A 21,119-nucleotide genomic window follows, 5' to 3' on the forward strand; every position below is an offset into this window, starting at 1 on the left:
TGTTGTGGTATAACTATTCTGTCATTATACAGCACCAGGCAATTTTGGTAAGAGAATGTCTGTTGGTGTAATATGGCCTCATCCTTTCTGTATGTAGGACATATTTTTCTCTTTTTACTGCTTTATTTAGCTCTTTCAAATCAACACAGATTCTAATTTGTTCTTTGTTTTTCTTTAGCACGGGCACCATCGGAGCACATCACTCTGTTGGCTCTGAGACTGGCTGAATCACTCCGCAGTTTACCATGCGATCATGTTCTTTCTTCACTTTTGGTAACATGGGAACTGACACTCTCCTTGCAGTTGTCACACTGTAGGGAACTGCACCCTCTCTGAGAGTGATCATAATGGGTTTGATTTTTAGCCTTTCCATATCATTAGGGCAGGAATCACTGATTTGTGCTGAAGCTCTTATTTCCTGCGTACATTTTATCGGGCCCATGTAGCCCGCCATCCACTCGGGGTCAGAGGGCAGGTAACCAGAGTCTGTAGAATGTCTGTAGAATGTATAAGGAAAGACAACAGGCTCTGTTTATGTCACTCGTTTCACTGCTGGATTTATTCTGATCAATTTCAATTTCAAATATCAAAATTATTACCATTTACCCTGAACTAGAACCATAACAGCCACTTCAATTATTCAATTGCATTAGCAAAATACAAATAAGAAAACAGCTTCGAATATAAATAACGTCATAGCCTGCAGTGTATAAATAAAAGGTTCCTTTCTGCCATCTACTAGTCATCACTGCCGTTCTCTGAACGGACGTGACATATTGAGGTCGAAGGTTTCCGCCGGCCGCGCACATCTCCAAATTTGTAAACAAAACAACTATGTCGGCCGTGTGGCGATTCTACGAGTTGGAAGATGAATACAGACCCGCAGCAAAATGCAAAGTCTCAAAGCTAATGGTTTCACATGGTGGCAGCAACAGGGCTTCCTGTAACACAACTAAATTAATTCGGCATCTCAAGAAACACAAAGCAGAATATAAGGATTACAGCAGCGCTGCTACCAAATCAAAAGCTGGTTTGAAGCAGCAGACGCTGCTCGCTAGTTTAAGAAAATACAAGTTTCCTTGTGATGGAGAGAAAGCCAGGATGATTACCCAAAGACTCAGAGAGTTCGCCAGAGACAACCAGCCCATTTCAGTGGTAGAGAACACCGGCTTTCGTCGGCTTTTGGAATTCTTGGAGCCATGCGACGAGCTACTGTCTAGGCACTTCAATGTCGTGCACAGCAATACCGGAACTTTACAAAAAAGTTCGGACTCACGCATGGGATCTTCTGTGTTCTTCAGTTTGTAAAATAAACAAAATGGTGAGGAGAAGAAAAGCATGGATTGATCATTGAAGCAAACAATCCAATTTATTTTGCAATGCAACATGAGAAAAGTCTGAATCCAATGGATTCAGTTTATTCAAGGAAAGAAAAAAGATCGGATCGGTAAAAAAATCAGGATCGGCAATTATTCATCATTGAAATTCGGGATCAGATTGGGACCTAAAAAAATGTGATCGGTACATCACTAGTAATGAGTGATGAACTTGAGTGTGAGTGAATGACCTCCTAGAATGACTAGGAATAAGAATAACTAATCTGTGTGGAAGATACTTGCACTTTGGTTCAATCCCTTGAACAACACCATTGAACATCAAATATACCAAGTCTAATTGTGTCTGTTACCAATATTCACCTGGGAACAAACATGCTGCTTCATCCAACTCAGCCTCAGAACTGGTGTGGCCAATGCCTGGCAATGGGGATTGATTCACACATCCTTCCATCTCAGTTGCAGGCATAGTGTTGTAAGTGCCTGGCGATGGCCGTAGCTGTTGTTGGGACTTCCTTGTCCTTCTACTAAACCACCTAAACCTTTCTGTATTTGTGGCTTTGACCTTAGTATGGCCGAGGTACTGGGAAGGGGCCCAGTCAGGATCACACTCCAACATTTCATAGGCAGGTTTGCCTGCTAACACAAGTACCAAATAAATTGCTATGTCGCCTAGATATACAACATTTAAAATGATAACGCATAGTACACTGGTAACTTCACCACCTTTTCTAGCAGCCATGCCAGTTAACACTGGCCTCACGTCTAATGTCCAAAACTAATGGTTTGGTTAAGTCAAACAAGAAACGCTGGTTATTTGCCTACGATATAACATTTACAGAGAGTAACTGTAACTTACCCTTGATGTTGAATTATATGTATCAGTGTTAACGCGTTATTAACTAGTTAACCCAACATCCCTTTATTGCCGATAATTTTTTTTTATCATGATTAACGCGCACGGTGCTTTTTGACCCTTTGGCCATGCCGTAGTTCGTGGAAAACCAGAAGTGAACGCACCACTCGTCACACACGCGAGATGCAGCCGGTTGCAGCTTGTAAACAACAACAAAAAAAACTGAGAGCAGATGAGCGTTAAGGTAGGACTTCCACCTCTTCATACATTCGGCGACCTCCTCTGAGTGGATCAATCACAATCCTTGATGTTTACGTCATGATGCGTCGACGCAACGCATAGTCAGGATTTTTTGGAGGTGCACATCAGGGTAAGCGTAGGGGTCCGCGTCAAGGGCGTAGGTACCGCGTTACCGAGACGCAGAAGCATAAACCAGGCTTAACATGGAAAAGAATACATCAGTTTTAAATAGAAACTTCAACTTCAAAGCCCTGCCAGATGGCAGTCTCGAGAGGAAAAAAGTGATATGCATACACTGTAAAACTGAATTTAGTTTCCACCGGAGTACAAGCAGTCTGAAGTATCACTTGTCCGTGAAGCATACAGCTGATCCAGAGAGCCCTCCGCTCCCTTCTGGCATAAAACAAACCACGCTGGATTGCTTGGCATGACAGACACCATTGGAGGTGTCCACCACCCGCAATATCCCCACTATATCATTTGAGTCCTGTTCTGTATTGCACTGCCCCCTGTTTAATGCACACTTTATTAATTGTTTTTATTTAATTTATTCTGTGCATCACAGTTTGATGCAATGCATAAGGGCCATCCTTTTGTGTTAATGGCTTAATAGTTCAAGTACTTCAGTTAGTACTAGTAATCATTACTATTATATTTGTTGGGCTCAGGTTTATGATTTTTTTTTTTTTTTACCCTGTGCATCTTTTGTTTTGGGGCGGCATGGTGGTGCAGTGGTCAGCACTGTTGCCTCACAGCAAGAAGGTTCTGGGTTCGAGTCCCAGTTCGGGCACGGGATCTTTCTGTGTGGAGTTTGCATGTTCTCCCTGTGCCTGCGTGGGTTCTCTCTGGGTACTCCAACTTCTTCCCACCGTCCAAAGACATGCAATTGGAGACTAGGCTAAATGGATACTCTAGATTGACCGTAGGTATGAATGTGAATGTGATGGTTGTCTGTCTATATGTGTTGGCCAAGCGATGGACTGGTGATCCGTCCAGGGTGAACCCCGCCTCTCACCTGAAGGCTGCTGGAATCGGCTCCACCCCCGCAACCCTTAATAGGAATAAGCGGAAGAAAATGGATGGCTGGATGGATGGATCTTTTGTTTTGTTTGTACTTCTGGACAGTACATTGCTCCAACACTAATAAACATGCTGCATTTGCAGAAAGCAACTATTTGCCTACACCCATGTTGATATGATTAATTTAAAAAATGAAAAATACCAGTTTAAGGTAGATTTAGAGCAGATAAAAAAATATGTGCTTAATCGTGAGTTAACTATGGACAACCATGCGATTAATCGGATTGATTTTTTTTAATCGACTGACAGGTCTAATTTGAACACACCATCATGTGTGGAAGAGTGTTGTCGAAGGTAATCTTCGTCTCCTTACTGTTGCAATAAGATTTAAGATCAATTCGACAGCAGACAAATCAATATTAAATCAATCCATTCATACCAAATCACCCAGATCAATCCCAAATCAATACACTATAAGAAGGCTGCAGTAAACAGCAGTGTTTTCAGCCCTGATTTAAATGAGCTAACAGTTTGTGCCCCCCTCAGAGTTTCAGGGAGTTTGTTCCACAGGTGTGGACCACAGAAGCTGAAAGCAGCTTCACCCTGCTTGGTTCTGACCCTGGGGAAGCTGAGTAGACCCTTCCCTGATGACCTGAGGGGTCTGGATGCTTCATACCCAGTCAGCAGCTCTGACATGTATTTAGGCCCAAACCCATTCAGTGACTTATAGAGCAGTAACAGGATTTTGAACTCAATCCTTTGACACACAGGGAGCCAGTGCAGTGATTTAAGGACAGGTGTAATGTGGTCCATTTTCTTACTTTTGGTCAGGACTCTGGCAGCAGCATTCTGGATGAGCTGCAGGTGCTTGAATGAATTTTTACTGAGACCTGTAAAGACACCATTACAATAATCTAGCCTACTAAGAATAAATGCATGGACGAGTTTTTCCATGTCTTGTTTAGAGAGAAATCCTTTGATTCGTGCAATGTTTTTGAGATGATAATAGGCTGATTTAGTGATAGTTTTTATGTGGCTCTTAAAATTCAGGTCTGAGTCCATAACAACACCAAGGTTTTTAGCTTGGTCGGTGGTTTGTAGTGTCATTGAGTCAAGTTGGCTGCTGACCTCAAGCCTTGCGTTTTTGGGACCAAACATAATGACTTCTGTCTTTTCTGCATTGAGCTGGAGAAAATTCTGGCCCATCCACTGATTGACCTGTAGGATACAGTCACTCAGTGAATGCAGTGGGCTGTAATCGCATGGCGACACTGTAATATAAAGTTGTGTGTCATCAGCATATGAGTGGTAGGAGATGTTATAGTGCTCTGTGACCTGGGCCAGTGGGATACATATAGATGTTGAACAAAAGTGGCCCAAGAATAGAGCCTTGCGGGACCCCACATGTCATCTTTGTTTACTCAGATTCACGGTTCCCAAGCCAGACAAAGAAGTCACGATCTTCTAAGTAAGATCTGAGCCAATTTAGCACCAAACCAGAAAGTCCAACCCACCTCTCCAGTCTGTCAAGCAACAGGGTGTGATTGACTGTGTCGAATGCGGCACCAAGGTCTAGTAGTACCAATACTGATATTTTAGATGCATCAGTATTAAGGCGAATGTCATTTAACACCTTAATAAGTGCAGTTTCAGTGCTGTGGTGTGGTCAAAAACCTGACTGGAAAGCACTGAAGAGATTGTTTTGGGTCAAGAAAGAGTGAATTTGTTGATAGACAACTCTCTCAATGATCTTTGACAAAAACGCAAAGTTAGATATGGGTCTGTAGTTACTTAATACTGAAGCATCCAGATTAGGCTTTTTTAAGAGAGGTTTGATTACTGCAGTTGTCAGTGCCCTGGGAAATTGCCCTGATAGAAGAGAAGCATTTACTAACCTCAATACATCTGATGAAACACAATTAAAAACACTTTTCAGCAAGCTTGTAGGCATCATATCAAGGCAGCACGTCGTGGATTTTAAATTCTGAACTGTTTCTGTCAGAGTTGCATGGTCGACAGGTTGAAATGTTTCTAGATTTCTGAGAAACTGAGGAGGAACTGGTGACATAACTAAGTTGCTTTTGGAGGCGCCACATACTGTTTGTCTTATCTTCTGAATTTTAATTGTAAAAAAAGACTGCAAAGTCCTTGCATGACTTGTTGGACACCAGTTCAGCAGGAATAGATGCCGAAGGGTTTGTCAGTCTTGTTGAAAACAGTGAATAAGGTGCGGGCATTGTTGGTGTTATTTTTGATCATCTCAGAGAAAAAAGACTGTCTTGCCTTTTTCAATTGTTGGTTATAAATGTGAAGACTCTCTTTTAAATGTCATAGTATACCTGGAGTTTGTTTTTACGCCATCTGTGTTCAGCCTGCCTACACTTGCTTTTTTGAGCTTTCACCAGAATGGCGTTCCTCCATGGTGACTTTTTTCTGCCAGATATAACTTTGGTCTTAATTGGAGCAATGGCATCCATAACAGTCATAACACTGGAGCTAAAACTATCAACAAGATCATTGACTGAGGCTAAGGGCAGTGTTGGTGATGATGTAAAAGCCTGAGTGAATAATGTACCAGTGCTGTTGTTAATAGACCGCTTTCTTATCACCTCTGCTTCACTTTTGCAGAGATTGGTAGGGACAACTGAATTGCAACAAAGGAGGTGAAACTTCCATATGACATCCTCCTGCATTGGAAGGTTTCATTAAATAAAATTGCAACTCCACCTCCTTTCTTATCCACTCTTGCTTCACTTATGAAACTAAAAATTAGGGGGCACTGATTCAGTGAGAACTGCTGCACTGTTATCTTGGCTTAACCACGTTTCAGTTAGGAACATGACGTCCAGGTTGTGCTGTATAATGTAGTCACTGATTAGAAATGATTTGCCTGCTAATGACCTGACATTTAATACTGCTAGCTTTGATATGTTAGAAGCAGTATCTATAGGACCATGTACTGACTGTGGTTGACATGGAATGAGTGTTAAATTTGACATTACCCTGTTTCTTGGCAATTTAAACATTCTTTTTCTATTGCCAGTTATAACGTGAACTGAGGAAGCTTCCAGTATGCTGGGCCCCGACTTTCGCTGGGAATTGTCAGGAGTGACATCATTGGAGCCTGGACCCAGAACACATCAGCAGTCAGGGACAGAGAGATCTAAGTGTGCTGAACTCTTATCAGCTTGTGGAGGATGAGTCTGATGCTCATTTTCAGTTTGATGCCTGTGTGGGGACGGTGGGGGTTGGGCACTTCTTAACTTCACAGAAGGAGGAGGGTGTTGCAGGGGAATGAGAGGAGAGAACATGGCAGTGGAGTGGGGGTGAGTTGTGTCCCAGCAATGACCAGCTTGTTCATGTGGTCAGTGAAATCCATGAGGGGGGATGATGAGGGTGGCAACATGCTCACAGTGGATGGTGACCTGGGTGGAGTTTGGAGGGGTGTAGAAGGTGGACCCTCACAGGCACTTTTTGGTGCTGAAGGCAAAGAATCCTCTTCCTCTTCACCCTGACATGGGGAATCCTCCTCTCGTTCACCCTGATGTCTCTCATCACTGGATCTCACGTCAGCTTGAGGTTATGCTCCTTCCTGATGGCATTCATCTCTTGTCTGTATCACCTTGTCCTTGGTGGAAGGAACAGATTGGTGACGCAGGCAGAAAGATATGTTGGACATAAACAGTTTGACTCCTGACCTGTTTAGGAAGAGTCCATCTCTCTTGAAAAGATGTCTCCGGTCCCAGAAGAAACTAAAATTGTCCAAAAAGTGCATGGAATGGACATCAGTTGCTTCAGATAGCCATGTGTTCAGAGCCCTCAACCTGCTGAATCTCTCAGCACCTCTTCTGACAGATGATAAAGACCTCGACACCCAGAGAGCTGACTGTGTTCAGCAGATCAGTGAAGTCTTGTTTAAGCACTTCAGACTGCCGATTCACAATGTCATTCATACCCGCATGCAAAATGATCTTTTTAACCGTCGTATTTGCTGCGACAATACCAGGGATTTTTGCTGTCAAGTCAGGAACCATATCTCTTGGAAAACAGAGAACCTTTGTGTTTTTACTGCACATGAATCTCAGATCTTTGACAGTGGCATCTCCCACAATCAGACTTTGGGGCCCAGTTGTTAGCTTAGCCTGCGGCCTGCTAGCTTCTGATTTATGTTCAGACCTTACACTTCTCTGTGGTGATCAGAGGTTTTCCAGTTCATCAGATGGAGATGCAGAGTCTTGCAGTAGTGCAGCATATCTGTTGTGGATCATGACAGCTGTTGTATGGGTTGCTTGCTTTTCATCTTTCCTTTAGCAGCTATCCACGGCTGTGTCCTGCTCTGCATCGGTGTTGATGAGGAGGAGGTAGATGGTAGCACTGGCCAGCCAGTAGCATCAGAAATTTCTGGGTGGACGGTTCTGCCTGTTAAACGTCCTTCCATGTTCAAGGGAGCAGATTCCTTCTTCAGCTTCGCTCCTTGGCTGTTCCAGGGAGGACTTTCATGAGAAGATTTACTGCAGAGATCATAACTCTCCGGCTTCTTTGCAGTCTTATCTGTGCTAAGTAGCTGTTTGATAGCATTCTCTTGTCCACTCGTTTGTGTAAAAGGCAGAGTGGTTTAATTTCCACAGAGTCCATTAACATCCACATTTATTTCTAACCTATGGATTTTTTTCCAGCACAGTGATCTTCTGCACAAATTTGTGGAAATCATCGGCAGAGAAGGGTGGCATCCTGATGCTAGTTAGCTTCGGCTGTATCCACTCACTGTAGTGTAGGCTTGAGTTGATGGTGGGCTGTGTTCACTCACTCAGTCGTAAAAAAAAAACAAAACAACAACCATAAAAACCTTTGAAAATGGCTTGAGGCAACTTAACCCACAAATTCCACATGATATACACCTATCAGGACCAGAATTCCATAAAAAGGAAAAGATAGCAGCGAAAAAACAAATAAAGCAAAGCAGGGAGCGGGAGCAAAGCAAAAAAGCATCTGCTGTCAGAGGAGAGCGGAAGTAGGAATTTCTAACAGGATAAGCAGAAGAAAATGGTTGGATTATTATGTGAAAAACTGTTTCTATGCAATGAAATCCACCACTCATTCAAAGTATGAAGGAAATACTCAAGTACCTAATACAGCTTCTTGGTGAGCAGTTGGATTCACCAGCATATGAAGTTGTTACCCGGAAAACAAATTCATGTTAGTGTCAAGTTTGTGTTTAAAATGATGAGGCTGTGTTGGGAGCAAGTAACTTCTTTTTTTACTGAACCGTGTTCTCAACTGCATACATGTGTCTTACTGCAGTCTCACTCTACTCATGTTATCCAGTGTGATAAGCTGACTAGCAACTGGTGGTGCCACCCAGTGGTCAAACCATGTCATAACATTCAATCACAACATCCACCTTTTTCTAAAGCAAAATGCAGTAACATAACTATCACAGCTGTGACTGTTCATCAGCTGTGTCAGTTATTTTAACCATTTCTTATTCAGTATCACCCTCCTACACATAGACAGTATTAACAGTATATATCAGCTTGCATAACCTAAATCTAAGCCAACACCAAACCTGTTAGACTGCGATGATTGCGTCTGACGATTTGTCCGTCATCATTTCTCACAGTGTATGATGGTGGAGCTACTTCTTGCAGAATAGTTGCTCTTGTACTCCATCCATCAGCATCCTCAATTCTGACTGTGTTGTTGGTTGTCAGTGGAGGAAGCTGTTTTAGTTGTCCTGTCATGGAATGACTTTTGCCTCATTTTCTGCTGTCATAGCTTATGTTCAGTCTCTGCAGGATTCTTTTTCTTTAATTTGTCATTTGGATGACTCAGCAGGGTAGTTCGAAGCCTCCTCTTCATCAACAGTTCAGCTGGTGACAGACCGCACTGAAGAGGTGATGTTCTGTAGCTCAATAGAGCCAGATATGGTTCCAAGTCACCGTCAGCTGCTTTCTTTAAGAGTTGCTTGAGAATGTGAACCCATTTTTCAGCTTTTCCGTTTGACTGTGCATAGTGCGGGCTTGATGTCCCATGCTTGAAATCGTACTGCACTGCAAACTTCTGCCATTCTTTACTGTTGAAGCATGGTCCATTGCCGCTCACCACAGTGTGTGGAATGCCATGCCTGGCGAAGATGGATTTTGCATGTATTATGACACAGGTTGACGATGAGTTTGCAAATAGCGCCATCTCAGGAACGTTTGAGTAGTAATCAATTACCACCAAGTCTTTACCCCAAGATGGGAAAAGTCCATTCCGACTTCATGCCATGGTGCTGTTGGCAACTCTGCTACCACCATAGGCTCTTTGCTCTGCTTGTTTCTGTGTTTCTGGCTTGTTTCACATTTACTTTTAAGTGTTTCAACATCTTTGTTAATTCCAGGCGAGAAAACCAACTCTCTCGCCCTCCTTTTGCACTTTACGATGCCAAGATGGCCGTCATGTATCCTGTGCAACATGTCCATTCTCAAAGCCTGCGGAATGACAATCCTGCTCTTTTTCAAAAGCAGACAATCCATAGCACTAAGCTCACCTCTGACATGGTAAAATTGTGGACAGAAACCAACTGGCCAACCCTCATCCATGTACCTCATGACATGCTGTAGCTCCACATCCTTTGCTGTAGCCTCAGCAATTTGTCTTGCCTTTTTGTCAGACACAGGCAGTGCAGCTGATACCATGTTCGCGAAACACTGTACGTCCTCGTCAGTTGCACTCACACTGTTGCCTGCAGTTACCCTGGATAGAGCATCAGCGAGGATCAGGTTTTCTCCCGGAGTATATATCAGTTCAAAATCATACCTCGATGATCAGTCTCAGCTGTGAAAGATGTATGCGCTCCAACACTCTGTACAGCCTCTCATTGTGTTCTTGAGCTGTGGACCCCCATATGATGATGTCATCAATGTAGACTCGAACTCCTTCCAATCCCTCCATGATCTGCTCCATCGCTCTGTGAAATATTTCAGGTGTTGACTTTATTCCAAAAGGCAGTCTGAGAAAGCAGTGCCTGCCAAAGGGAGTATTAAAGGTACAGTACCTTGTGCTGCTTTCATCCAGTTTCAGCTGCCAAAAGCCTTGTGAGGCGTCAAGCTTTGTAAAGTACCTGGCACTTGACATTTCACTGATGATTTTTTCATGTGTGGGAATTTGATAGTGTTCACTCTTCATGCTTTCATTTAGGTCTTTAGGGTCCAAACATATTCTCAGCTCTCCATTCTTTTTCTTTGTGATGACCATTAAGTTGACCCAGTCTGTATCTCATTAACCTTTTTAATCATTTCTAACGTGATCATTCTGTCTTTCTTTAGGCCGTCTTTCACTGGAGCAGGAACTCTGCATGCAGCACTGGTTGGGCACCTTCCCTCAACTGTATTTTATATGTGAAGGGTGAAACACCAAAATCCATGCACACATCTCAAGACTTTGTCACTGAACAGTTGTCTGGACAGTAAAATTAGCAGCACGGCCACATTGGTGCAAAGTATACACATGGAAAATGATACAGATCAAATAGTAAAAAGTAAATAAATAAGTACAGAGTAAAAAAAAACGTGTTCTGGTGAAGAGGGACTATGTACAGGGGAAATAATAATAAATAATAAGTCATAATAAATTAGGCTGTGAGGTAGGTTGTTGCAGGTTTACATTTTGAAGAGTGGGATTAGACAGTGTGGGGTTGATTGCACAATGGTCCTGAGGAGTTGAGAGTTCTAACAGCCCAAGGGAAGAAGCTTTTTTTAAGTCTGTTTGTTCTCCTTCTGATGGATCAGACCCTCCTTCCGGAGGGCAACATACAGAACAGATGGTGGTTAGAGTGATGGTGATCTTTCACCTAGTGTTGGGGGGGGGGGGGGCAGCAGATCACTGTCTCTGCTGTTCTTGTGACTCGCTGAAGTCTCTTCGTATCAGCTGCAGCACAGCCAGTGTACAACACAGGGATGGAGTGCACCAGCACGCTCTCAATTGTGGCCTGATAGAAGGAGACCAGCAGGTCTGTCTGCAGCCTGTTCCACCTCAGGACCAATGTTCCCTCTAATTTCTCATGTGTCTGGGCATACACACAAGCCCCCTGAGCACACTGAGGATCAATGTGAGCAACATCAGTTGTGCACGCTGTGGCCACAAACCTGTTCAACGCCTTAAAAGAATCAAATTACAGCAGCAATTTCTGTTAGTTTACTTTTAATATTTTCGGGGGTTTACAATGCAACTGCTGAGCTACCGTCGTCGTCTCTTATCTCCGCCGCACTGCTCTTAGCTTGCTAACCTGCACGGTACCACAGGGCACATACGCAAGGCAAGGCAAGGCAAGGCAATTTTATTTGTAGAGCCCGTTTTCACAGTTTGTCTCAAAGGGCTTCACATGGCATCATAACAACATCCTCTGCCCTTAGACCCTCACATTGACAGGAAAAACTCCATAGAAAACCCTTTTAACAGAGAAAAATCTGAGAAACCTCAGGGTGAGCAACAGAGGAGGGATCCCTCACCCAGGACGGACAGACGTGCAGTAGATGTTGTTACAGACAAGAAAACAGTTTACAATACAAAATGTGGGAAACATGGAAAGGTTAATAACAGTCGAAGAAGGAAGCTTCTGGAAGGGGAGGCAGGGAGAGCAAGCCAGCTTGATGGGGGACTGGATGGCAGACTAGTTCATGGAAGGGGAGCGCAGGCCAGTGTAATAGTAGGTGATAAAGGGGGGGGGGGACGATGCAGGCGGCAGTTGAAGCTCTGGTGGATGGACTGTCAATGCTCGGATTGGCTGCGTAGCCTCAGTGAACCGTATCGTATCATTGGCTGGACACCTGTCATCCACCTAGTCTATGCGCTGCACAGATTTCCTTGTGCGCTGAGAATGTGCGAGCTCTAAGCTGCACAACGTTGCTCAGGACCCTCAGGAAGTGGAGACGCTGCTGGGCTTTTCTGACCAGAGATGTAATGTTGGCCGCCCAGGACAGATCCTCAGAGATGTGGGTCCTGTGGAACTTGAAGGAGGACACCCTCTCCAAATTGCCACCTTTAATGCGGAGGGGGGGGGGGGGGGGGGGGGGGTCAGGCTTGCACCTTCGGAAGTCCATAACCAGCTATTTGGTTTTGCTGGTGTTCAGTGTGAGTTTATTTCTGTCACACCATTCTGTCAGCCGCCGGACCTCGTCTCTGTAGGCTGTGTCATCGTCCTCAGTGATGAGCCCTACTAGAGCGGTGTCATTGGCCAACATAATAATGGTGTTGCAGGGATGTGGGGATGTGCAGTCATGGGCGTAGATGGTGTACAGGAGAGGGCTCAGCACACAGCCCTGAGGAGAGCCGGTACTGCGCGACAGGGTGGAAGATCCAGGTACTTGAGGTGGGTGGAGGGGGGAGGGGGGTCCAAGTCAGCCAGCTTGGATGTGAGGATGTCCGGGATGATGGTGTTGGAGGCTGAAGTAAAGTCCATGAAGATCCTGAGGTCCCAGGATTCTCCAGGTGGTGCAGGATGGAGTGGAGGGCTGTGGAGATGGCACCGTCGGTGGACCTGTTTGCCCAGTAGGCAAACTGTTGGGGGTCGAAGCTGGGAGGGGTCCTTGATGAGCTTTAAGACCAGCTTCTCAAAGCATTTTGCCAACACAGGCATGAGGGCGATGGTCTGTAGTCGTTGAGGCTACAGATGGTGGTGGACTTGGGGACAGGGATTATGGTGGCTGACTTCAGACAGTGTGGGACAGTGGCTTGTGACAGGGAGAGGTTGAAGAGTTTGGTGAACACAGAGGACAGCTGGTCAGCACAGACCTTGAGCACGCTCCCAGGTATTCCGTCAGGCCCTGCAGCTTTCCTCTGGTTCACTGCCCTGAACACACTGCGAACCAAGTGTTCTTGGAGGGTTGAGTGAGTGTGGGCTGGGCTCTGAGGAGTCTGAGGACAGGGGTGTGAGTGTGGTGGATGTGTTAACAGTCTTTTCAAAGTGGGTAAAGAAGTGATTAAGTTCTTCTGCTAGTGAGAAGTCTGTTACCATATTTGACCTGCTGCGTTGTTTCAGGCCAGCCCATACCTGCCTAGGGTTATTGTCTGAGAGATTAACTGATTGTCTGTGTAGGCCCGTTTCACCTCCCTGATTCCCCTTTTCAGGTTAGCCCTTGCTCTGCTGTACATGGCCTGGTCCCCAGATTTGTACGCAGAGTTTCGTGCCCTCAGCAGTGAGGCATTTCACATTTTGTACAAACTTGGGCAGTACAGACCTTAAGCAGGCTTTGATGAAGTCCCCTGCAATGATGTGAGCTTCCTCTGGGTATATCTACTGCTGCTCGGTGATGATGTTGTGTAGCCTATGGGCTAGGGCCACGCTAACATTAGCGTCCGATGGGATGTAGACTGCGGTTATTACAGCTGCAGACAGTTTTCTGGGCAGGTAGAATGGTCTGCATATGACAGACATTGCCTCTAAATCCAGGGAGCAGACTGTGGTGATGATCTTGATTTTTGTGTACCACTCGTTTTGGGTGTAGATGCACAAACCACCTCCTCTGGTCTTGTTGGCATTAGTATTCCGGTCGCTGCAGCGCATTGTGCAGCCTGCTAGCTGCATCGAGGCGTCAGAGATCTCCTCCCGAAGCTACGTCTCTGTCACAACGAAGGCACAGCAGTCACGTACAAGTGGGTGTTCAGCAAGTAGTACTTCCAGCTCGTCGATTTGTTGACAATGGACCTTGTGTTGGTGGGGAAGATGCTGCCTCCTTAGCCTGGCTAGCAGACCTGACGGACAGCCCCACTTTTGTTTACGCTCCTTTTGCCGCCTCCGACACTTGGCCTAGCCGACAACAATCCACGGAGCGTTAGCCGGTCTTGCTATCTCCAGGGGATGTTGTTGGTTCTTTAGTAGTCGCTGTGAATGGGGATCTGGCAGTCGTAACCGACTCTGCACAGTTCCAGGTGGCTGGAGGTTCACTTAGCTTTGCAGTACTCTGAGTAAAAACAAACAAGGACAAGTACAAAAAGAGAGCACTGATGTGGACAGCTTGTTGCTGCAGCATCCATGTGTGACGCCATCTTTGATCAGACCATCTGAGAAGTTCTGGAGTATTGTGTCCACAGAGTCATTCACTGGGCTCATGGTTGGGATACTATATTATTTTTACAAGCCCCAATTCTTCACAGACTGTCAACTAGAAGTGATTCATGTCCCTCGTTCATCACAAAAGAAGAATAGGTGGTCCACTTTCCCTTTTACTGTGGCATTCAGCCAGCATGTGCCCAAACACTTAATTGGCCGCCCATAGTAGTCTTTCAGTCCAGATTCTTTCACCGTTATGCAAAATTATTCTTGCCTTGGCAACTGAAGCATTTCTGGACACTGTCTGAGTTTGTGCTGCAAAACCACAGCCCCTGCAGCTGATCATCACCTCCTCCAACTGCTGTGCAGGCCGGGTCTGTGTGCGTCTTTTCTGCTGATATGACACTGCTCCAACCACTGTCACACTGTCGCTCACTTGCGCTGAAGCAACTGCAGACATCTCCTTGAACGTTTTCATGTTTATGTGACAACTTGCTTGCCTGGCAGATCTTTATGGCCCCATCCAGCGTCAGCTCCGTCTCTCTCTGACCTTATTTTCCTCCACGCCAAAGACAATCTGGTCCCGGCTCATGGAGTCCTTCAGCGTCGCGAAGTTACAGGACTGCGCCTTTGGCTGCTGTTGCAGGAATGGACAGCGGTGGAGTGGACAGACAGCAATGACACGTCTTTCAAAAAATAGCGCTTTTTATTTTTTCCTTTTTTCTAAAATTTTTCCTCCAAACGGTGCAAATATGTACAATGTCCCAAAAATAAAGTCAAAATGCAGAACTTAAACTAAGCGAAACAGAATATCAAAATGCAAAAATAAACAGGCTTCAAGTTTGCCAGGCTAAATCAAAAATGACCCTGCACAAAACTAAATTATAGCCAACTGCTCAGTACCTACCACACCGACGTCTACACCACAATTTGTAACTCTGGAGCGTTCTACGGGGCTTTTATACCCGCAGCTCCTCCCCACAGAAGAGCCCAGTTGCAAAAATAAATCAATTTACTAAATAACAAAATTCTAAATGAGAAATAACAACTAACAAAAAAACACCAGAATACATAAACACCTGAAATCATTTTCAATAACCAAAATCCCCTCTACACATAACAAAATATATTTTCCCCAAAATGCATAAAAACACCCCCGCTCAAATAGTACGCGCCGCCCAGAGCACGCGGACCCCCCAACAATTGCGCATTGGAACAGTTCGTCGGCTTCACCCGAGGAAGAAGGGAGAGTATGATGTGCTGGTGAGTCTACAGAAAACTGAATGTGTTTGTAAAGATTGCTAAAAAAACCAACATTAAACTGCAAAAACGGCGGTGTGTGTAAGTGTGCTTTGTTACCAGTACAATGTTTTAACAGATGAGGGAATGTTTTAGAAAAAATGGCACATGTTGAAAACGCGAGTGATGAAACAAAAAATAAATGTGTTGAACATGCTGGTTGGCCACCCCTGCGCACTCTAACAAATGCCGGTGAGACTGTATGGGAAACGGTGTAGTGTGGAATGTGAAAACCAGGTAAACCAAGACAGAAACTGAATGTAGATGAAGTGCTACTCACAGCAGTAGATCAGCTGGTGTTTTTAATGTGCCGGCAGATAGCTGCCTATGCGCCTGCGTGAGTGGCTAGGTGCGCGCATTTGGCGCAAGCGTCACGGCTCACTCCGTGACAGCCGCAAATCCGTCAGGAAGCCATCCAGGGTTTTGTGCTGCCGCTGTGTATGAGACCGACACATGTACCTCTCGTACTTCTCGGTCTTCTTCGGAGAACAGTGAACATCAAATTTACTCAGCACCACATCCAACTTTTCATCATCACCAAACATGAACGTGTAAAATATGTGTATGGCCTGTGGTCCTGCTATTGTTAGCAGCAGAGCCACATTTCTTGCCTCAGACTTCATCTCAAGTCCCATAGCTGCAACATACTGGTGGAACCGCTGTTTGAAGGTGCGCCAGTTTTTGTCGACATTCTCTGTCAGTTTCAAGCTTTCCGGCGGTTTCAAATCCTTGTCATCCTTTACAATTTTACTCCTGGTACCATGTCATGCTTGTGTTTAAAATGATGAGGCCGTGTTGGGAGCAAGTAACTTCTTTTTTTAATTAACCGTGTTCTCACCTGCATACGTCTTACTGCAGTCTTGCGCTACTCATGTTATCCAGTGTGATAAGCTGACTACAAACTAGCCACCCAGGGGTCAAAACGTCATTACATTCAATCACAACAGGTAGGAGGGGCTTGGCGCTGACATTGATTGATGTTTTAGCCAATAAAGGAAAACAAAGATGTCGGCAGCTAGGGGGTGATCATTGGAGGTACACAACCGATAAAATTGGGAGAGCGGTTGTTTCTAACTTTTAATTTGATAAGTCATTTTGAATAATCAATAAACCCGTTCTGACACAACTGCTTTGGTCATTAACTTGACTTTACGTTGAATTCTGCTGCATTTGAAAGATCACATTATAACAGCAGCCACTAGATGACAACTTTGTTTCAGAATTGATTTGAAACTTTTTAAAATCCATCCTAAACATATCCACACACACACACATTTGGTGAAATCAATAGTCATGAAAAACAATTCCTTTAGGCCCTATCTGATCACCTAATGAACTGGTGAATGTTTTTGATTAGTGATTGTAACTAATTTACTTTTATCCTATAGATCTGTACCATCCATCCATCAATCCATTATCTACAGCTTATCTTGTCAAGGGTCATGGGGGGGCTGGACCCTATCCCAGAGGCGGGGTACACCCTGAACTGCTCACCAGTTCATTGTAGGGCCGACACATATAGACAGACAACCATTCACCGTCACAGACATGCCTACAGTCAATTTAGAGTATTCAACAAGCCCACTCTGCACTTGGATGTCTTCGGACTGTGGATGGAAGCCAGAGTACCCAGAGAGAACCCACGCAGGCACAGAGAGAACATGCAAACGCCACACAGATAAATCCCGTGCCCAAGCTCAAACCTTCTTGCTGTGAGGCCACAGTGCACTGCACCACTGTCGTGACATATAAATATAAATCCCATACATCCATCCATTTTCTTTCGCTTATTCCTGTTAACTGTCATGGGGGGGGTGGAGCCTATCCCAGTGGCTTTCGGGTGAGAGGCAGGGCACACCCTGGACAGGTCACCAGTCCATCGCAGGGCCAACACATATAGACAGACAACCATTCACATTCACAGTCATACCTATGGGTCAATTTAGAGTATCCAATTAGCCTAGTCCCCTCTTGCATGTCTTTTGACGGTAGGAAGAAGCCAGAGTACCCAGAGAAAACCCACGCAGCCACAGGGAGAACATGCAAACGCCACACAGAAAGATCTCGTGCCCAAGCCAGGACTTGAACCCGAAACCTTTTTGCTAAATATTATTTTAATATATATATATACATATATACATACACACCCCATCTTTATCCATGCCTGGCCAGAGAAAGGGTTTTCAAAGAGCCCTGGTGACCAGCTGCATCATGAACACCCTGCAGGACTTGATGTTTCAGAGACTCAGGTATGACAACCTGAAAGATCTTCTTGTTCATGCGATGGTCCCTCTTCACTCAGTAGAGAATCCCATTAGGTACCTTCAATCTCTCCCAGTGCTTCAAAAGCCAGATTACACAACTTGACTCAGCTGCTCTTTCATGTGCATTTGGCTTCTTATGTCGGTGAACATAGAAGAGCAGCCTGTTAATTGTAGCATCTTGTTGCTGCAGATTGTGCAACTGTTAATGCGGGATGACAATGGATGGATATTCCTCAGGCAACTGCAGCAAGGATGGGCTTGCACCGGACAGATGAGAGACACCACCTACCACCACCATCCTAGATGGCGGACACCTCTGGCAGCACTGACAGTGCCACCAGGCGGCAGGCAGGCATCCTGCACCGGACTAAGATCCCCATCTGCACAGTCATCAGCAGTCTGAACAGCCTGGCAGTTGGTGGTTAGTCGGAAGGCATCCTGCACTGTCCCAGTGACAACTCCATTGACCTCATCCAACAATTGACAGGTAGGGTTCCTTTATCAGCCGATGACCTATGCTGGACTGGACGAAGGGTTTGCAGCTCAGGGCATTGGTAATGGTGTTCTTGGTCCGTGGAACATATTTCAGATCAAAGTCATATGCCGCTAGCTTCGCCATCCACCTTTGTTCACAGGCATCCAGTCTGGGCTTCTTAAGGATGTAGGTCAAAGTGTTGTTATCAGACCATGCAGTGAAATGTCTCCCTTTTAGCCAATGGGAGAACTTGTCACATATGGCCCCTTTAAGACAAGGAACTCAAGTCTGTGAGCTGGGTAGTTCAACTGAGATTTTGACAGTGTTCTGCTAGCAAAGGCAACAGGTTTGGCAACTGTATCACCAGGTTGAAGCCAAGAAAGTACAGCTCCAATTCCATCGACTGAGGAGTTCACAGCAAGAATGAAGGGCTTCTCGAAATCAGGATGAGCCAGGGTCACACTGTGAGATAGATCATTTTTCAGGGTGCCAAAAGCATCCTGGCACTCGGATGTCCAGTCATCAGCCGATAGCTTCACTTGACTAGGCAAGGCAAGGCAAGGCAATTTTATTTGTATAGCCCGTTTTCACAAACAGTTTGTCTCAAAGGGCTTCACATGGCATCATAACAACATCCTCTGCCCTTAGACCCTCACATCGACTGAGGAAAAACTCCATAGAAAACCCTTTTAACAGGGAAAAATCTGAGAAACCTCAGGGTGAGCAACAGAGGAGGGATCCCTCACCCAGGACGGACAGACTTGCAGTAGATGTTGTTACAGACAAGAAAACAGTTTACAATGCAGAATGTGGGAAACACGGAAATGTTAATAACAGCTGAAGAAGGAAGCATCTGGAAGGGGAGGCAGGGAGAGCAAGCCAGCTTGATGGGGGACTGGATGGCAGACTGGTTCATGGAAGGGGAGCGCAGGCCGGTGTAACAGTAGGGAATACGGGGGGGGGGGGGCAATGCAGGCGGCGGTTGGGGCTCTGGTGGATCTGTGGAAACACAGAGAGACTGCAAGACACCAAGGCCAAACTACAAAGTGCAACAAGTAATGGTAATGACAGTTCCAAAAATGTGCAGGGAGGAGAGGAGGAGAGAGGGGGAGAGGAGAGGAGAGGAGGGAAGGGCTCCATGTAACCTGATGTGTCCCCCAGCAGTCTAAGCCTATAGCAGCATAGCTATCAATGGTTCAGAGCTACCTGAACCAGTCCTAACTGAAGGCTCTGTCATAAAGGAAAGTCTTAAGCCTGGACTTAAACGTAGTTAAAGTGTCTGCCTCTCTGACCCATGGAGAGAGCTGGTTCCACAGTAGAGGAGCCCGGTAACTAAAGGCTCTACCTCCCAGTCTGTTTTTATTGATACTGGGAATCACTAAAAGACCTGCATTCTGGGAGCGGAGTGCTCTAGTCGGACAGTAGGGACTAATGAGCTCTTTCAAATAAAATGGAGCTTTATCATTGAGAGCCTTATAAGTCAGCAGAAGGATTTTGAAGTCGATTCTAGATCCTACAGGAAGCCAGAGGAGAGAAGCTAAAGTGGGAGAGATGTGTTCTCTCTTCTTAACTCCCGTCAAAACCCTCGCTGCAGCGTTCTGGACCAGCTGGAGACTCTTTAGGGAATATTTAGGACATCCTGACAGGAGAGAGTTGCAGTAGTCCAGCCGAGAAGTGATAAATGCATGCACCAGTTTTTCAGCATCACTCTGGGAAAGGATATTCCTAATCTTAGCGATACTTCGCAGATAGAAGAAGGCGGTCCTAGTCACATGCTTTATGTGGGAGCTGAAGGAAAGGTCTTGGTCAAAAATGACCCCAAGGTTCCTTGCAGTTGTACTCGGAGTTAGGGTGATGCCATCTAGAGTAGAGATCCAATTTAAGAGTGTGTCCCTGTGGTGTTTAGGTCCAAAAATGATTACCTCAGTTTTATCTGAATTGAGCATTAAGAAGTTAGAGGACATCCAGGATTTCATGTCTTTCAGGCAGTATTGCAGATGAGTAAGCTGGCTTGTGTCGTCTGGCTCCATCGACAAGTAAAGTTGTGTGTCATCTGCATAACAGTGGAAGTTGATCGAGTGCTTCCGGATTATGTCACCTAATGGGAGCATGTAAAGAGTGAAGAGAATCGGTCCTAAAACTGAACCCTGTGGTACACCATATGTAACTCTACTGTACTCTGAATAGTCATTATTAACATGAACAAACTGAAACCTGTCAGATAAGTAGGACTTAAACCATTTTAGGGCAGTTCCTTTAATCCCAATGTCATGGTCTAGTCTCTGTAGCAGGATGCTGTGGTCGATGGTGTCAAATGCAGCACTGAGGTCCAAAAGGACAAGCACAGAGACAAGACCTCTGTCTGAAGCTATAAGAAGACTAGAAACTTTGACGGCATCTGCACAGGACAGCTGCGTCTGGAATGACCTGGTAAGACGCATTTAAAGCAGAGCTTCTTGTCTCTACAATGAGTGAGTGCAGTATGTGTTGAGTTGCCACAGACAGCACACGGTAGGTTATCCAGACCCTCAATCCTAGACGGTTTTGATCTCGTCTGTCTGGAGGTATCAGCTTGGGTTGGAGCAGACGTCTCCAGCAG

The 21,119-nt window shown here is 45.2% G+C and overlaps 1 protein-coding gene across 9 annotated transcripts in view; it reads left to right on the forward strand.

Annotated features, from left to right (window-relative positions):
- Positions 1 to 2,339: 2,339 nt before the first annotated feature.
- Positions 2,340 to 21,119, forward strand: part of nin (ninein (GSK3B interacting protein)) — a 64,003-nt gene continuing 45,223 nt past the window's right edge. For 3 of the 9 annotated variants that reach the window (XM_086181664.1, XM_086181667.1, XM_086181674.1), the window contains exon 1: positions 20,761 to 20,950. In XM_086181664.1, coding sequence (XP_086037790.1) covers positions 20,786 to 20,950 — 165 coding nt within the window. In that variant the 5' untranslated portion in view covers positions 20,761 to 20,785. Of the gene's footprint in view, positions 2,435 to 18,235; positions 18,533 to 20,758; positions 20,951 to 21,119 lie in introns of those variants that run through there. The other 6 variants (XM_086181665.1, XM_086181666.1, XM_086181671.1 and 3 more) reach the window with 6 other exon arrangements.

Source organism: Aulostomus chinensis, chromosome 17 (genome assembly GCF_037954235.1).
Source record: "Aulostomus chinensis isolate RoL2024-O1b breed Wild chromosome 17, RoL_Achi_v1.0, whole genome shotgun sequence".
NCBI classification, from domain to species: domain Eukaryota; kingdom Metazoa; phylum Chordata; class Actinopteri; order Syngnathiformes; family Aulostomidae; genus Aulostomus; species Aulostomus chinensis.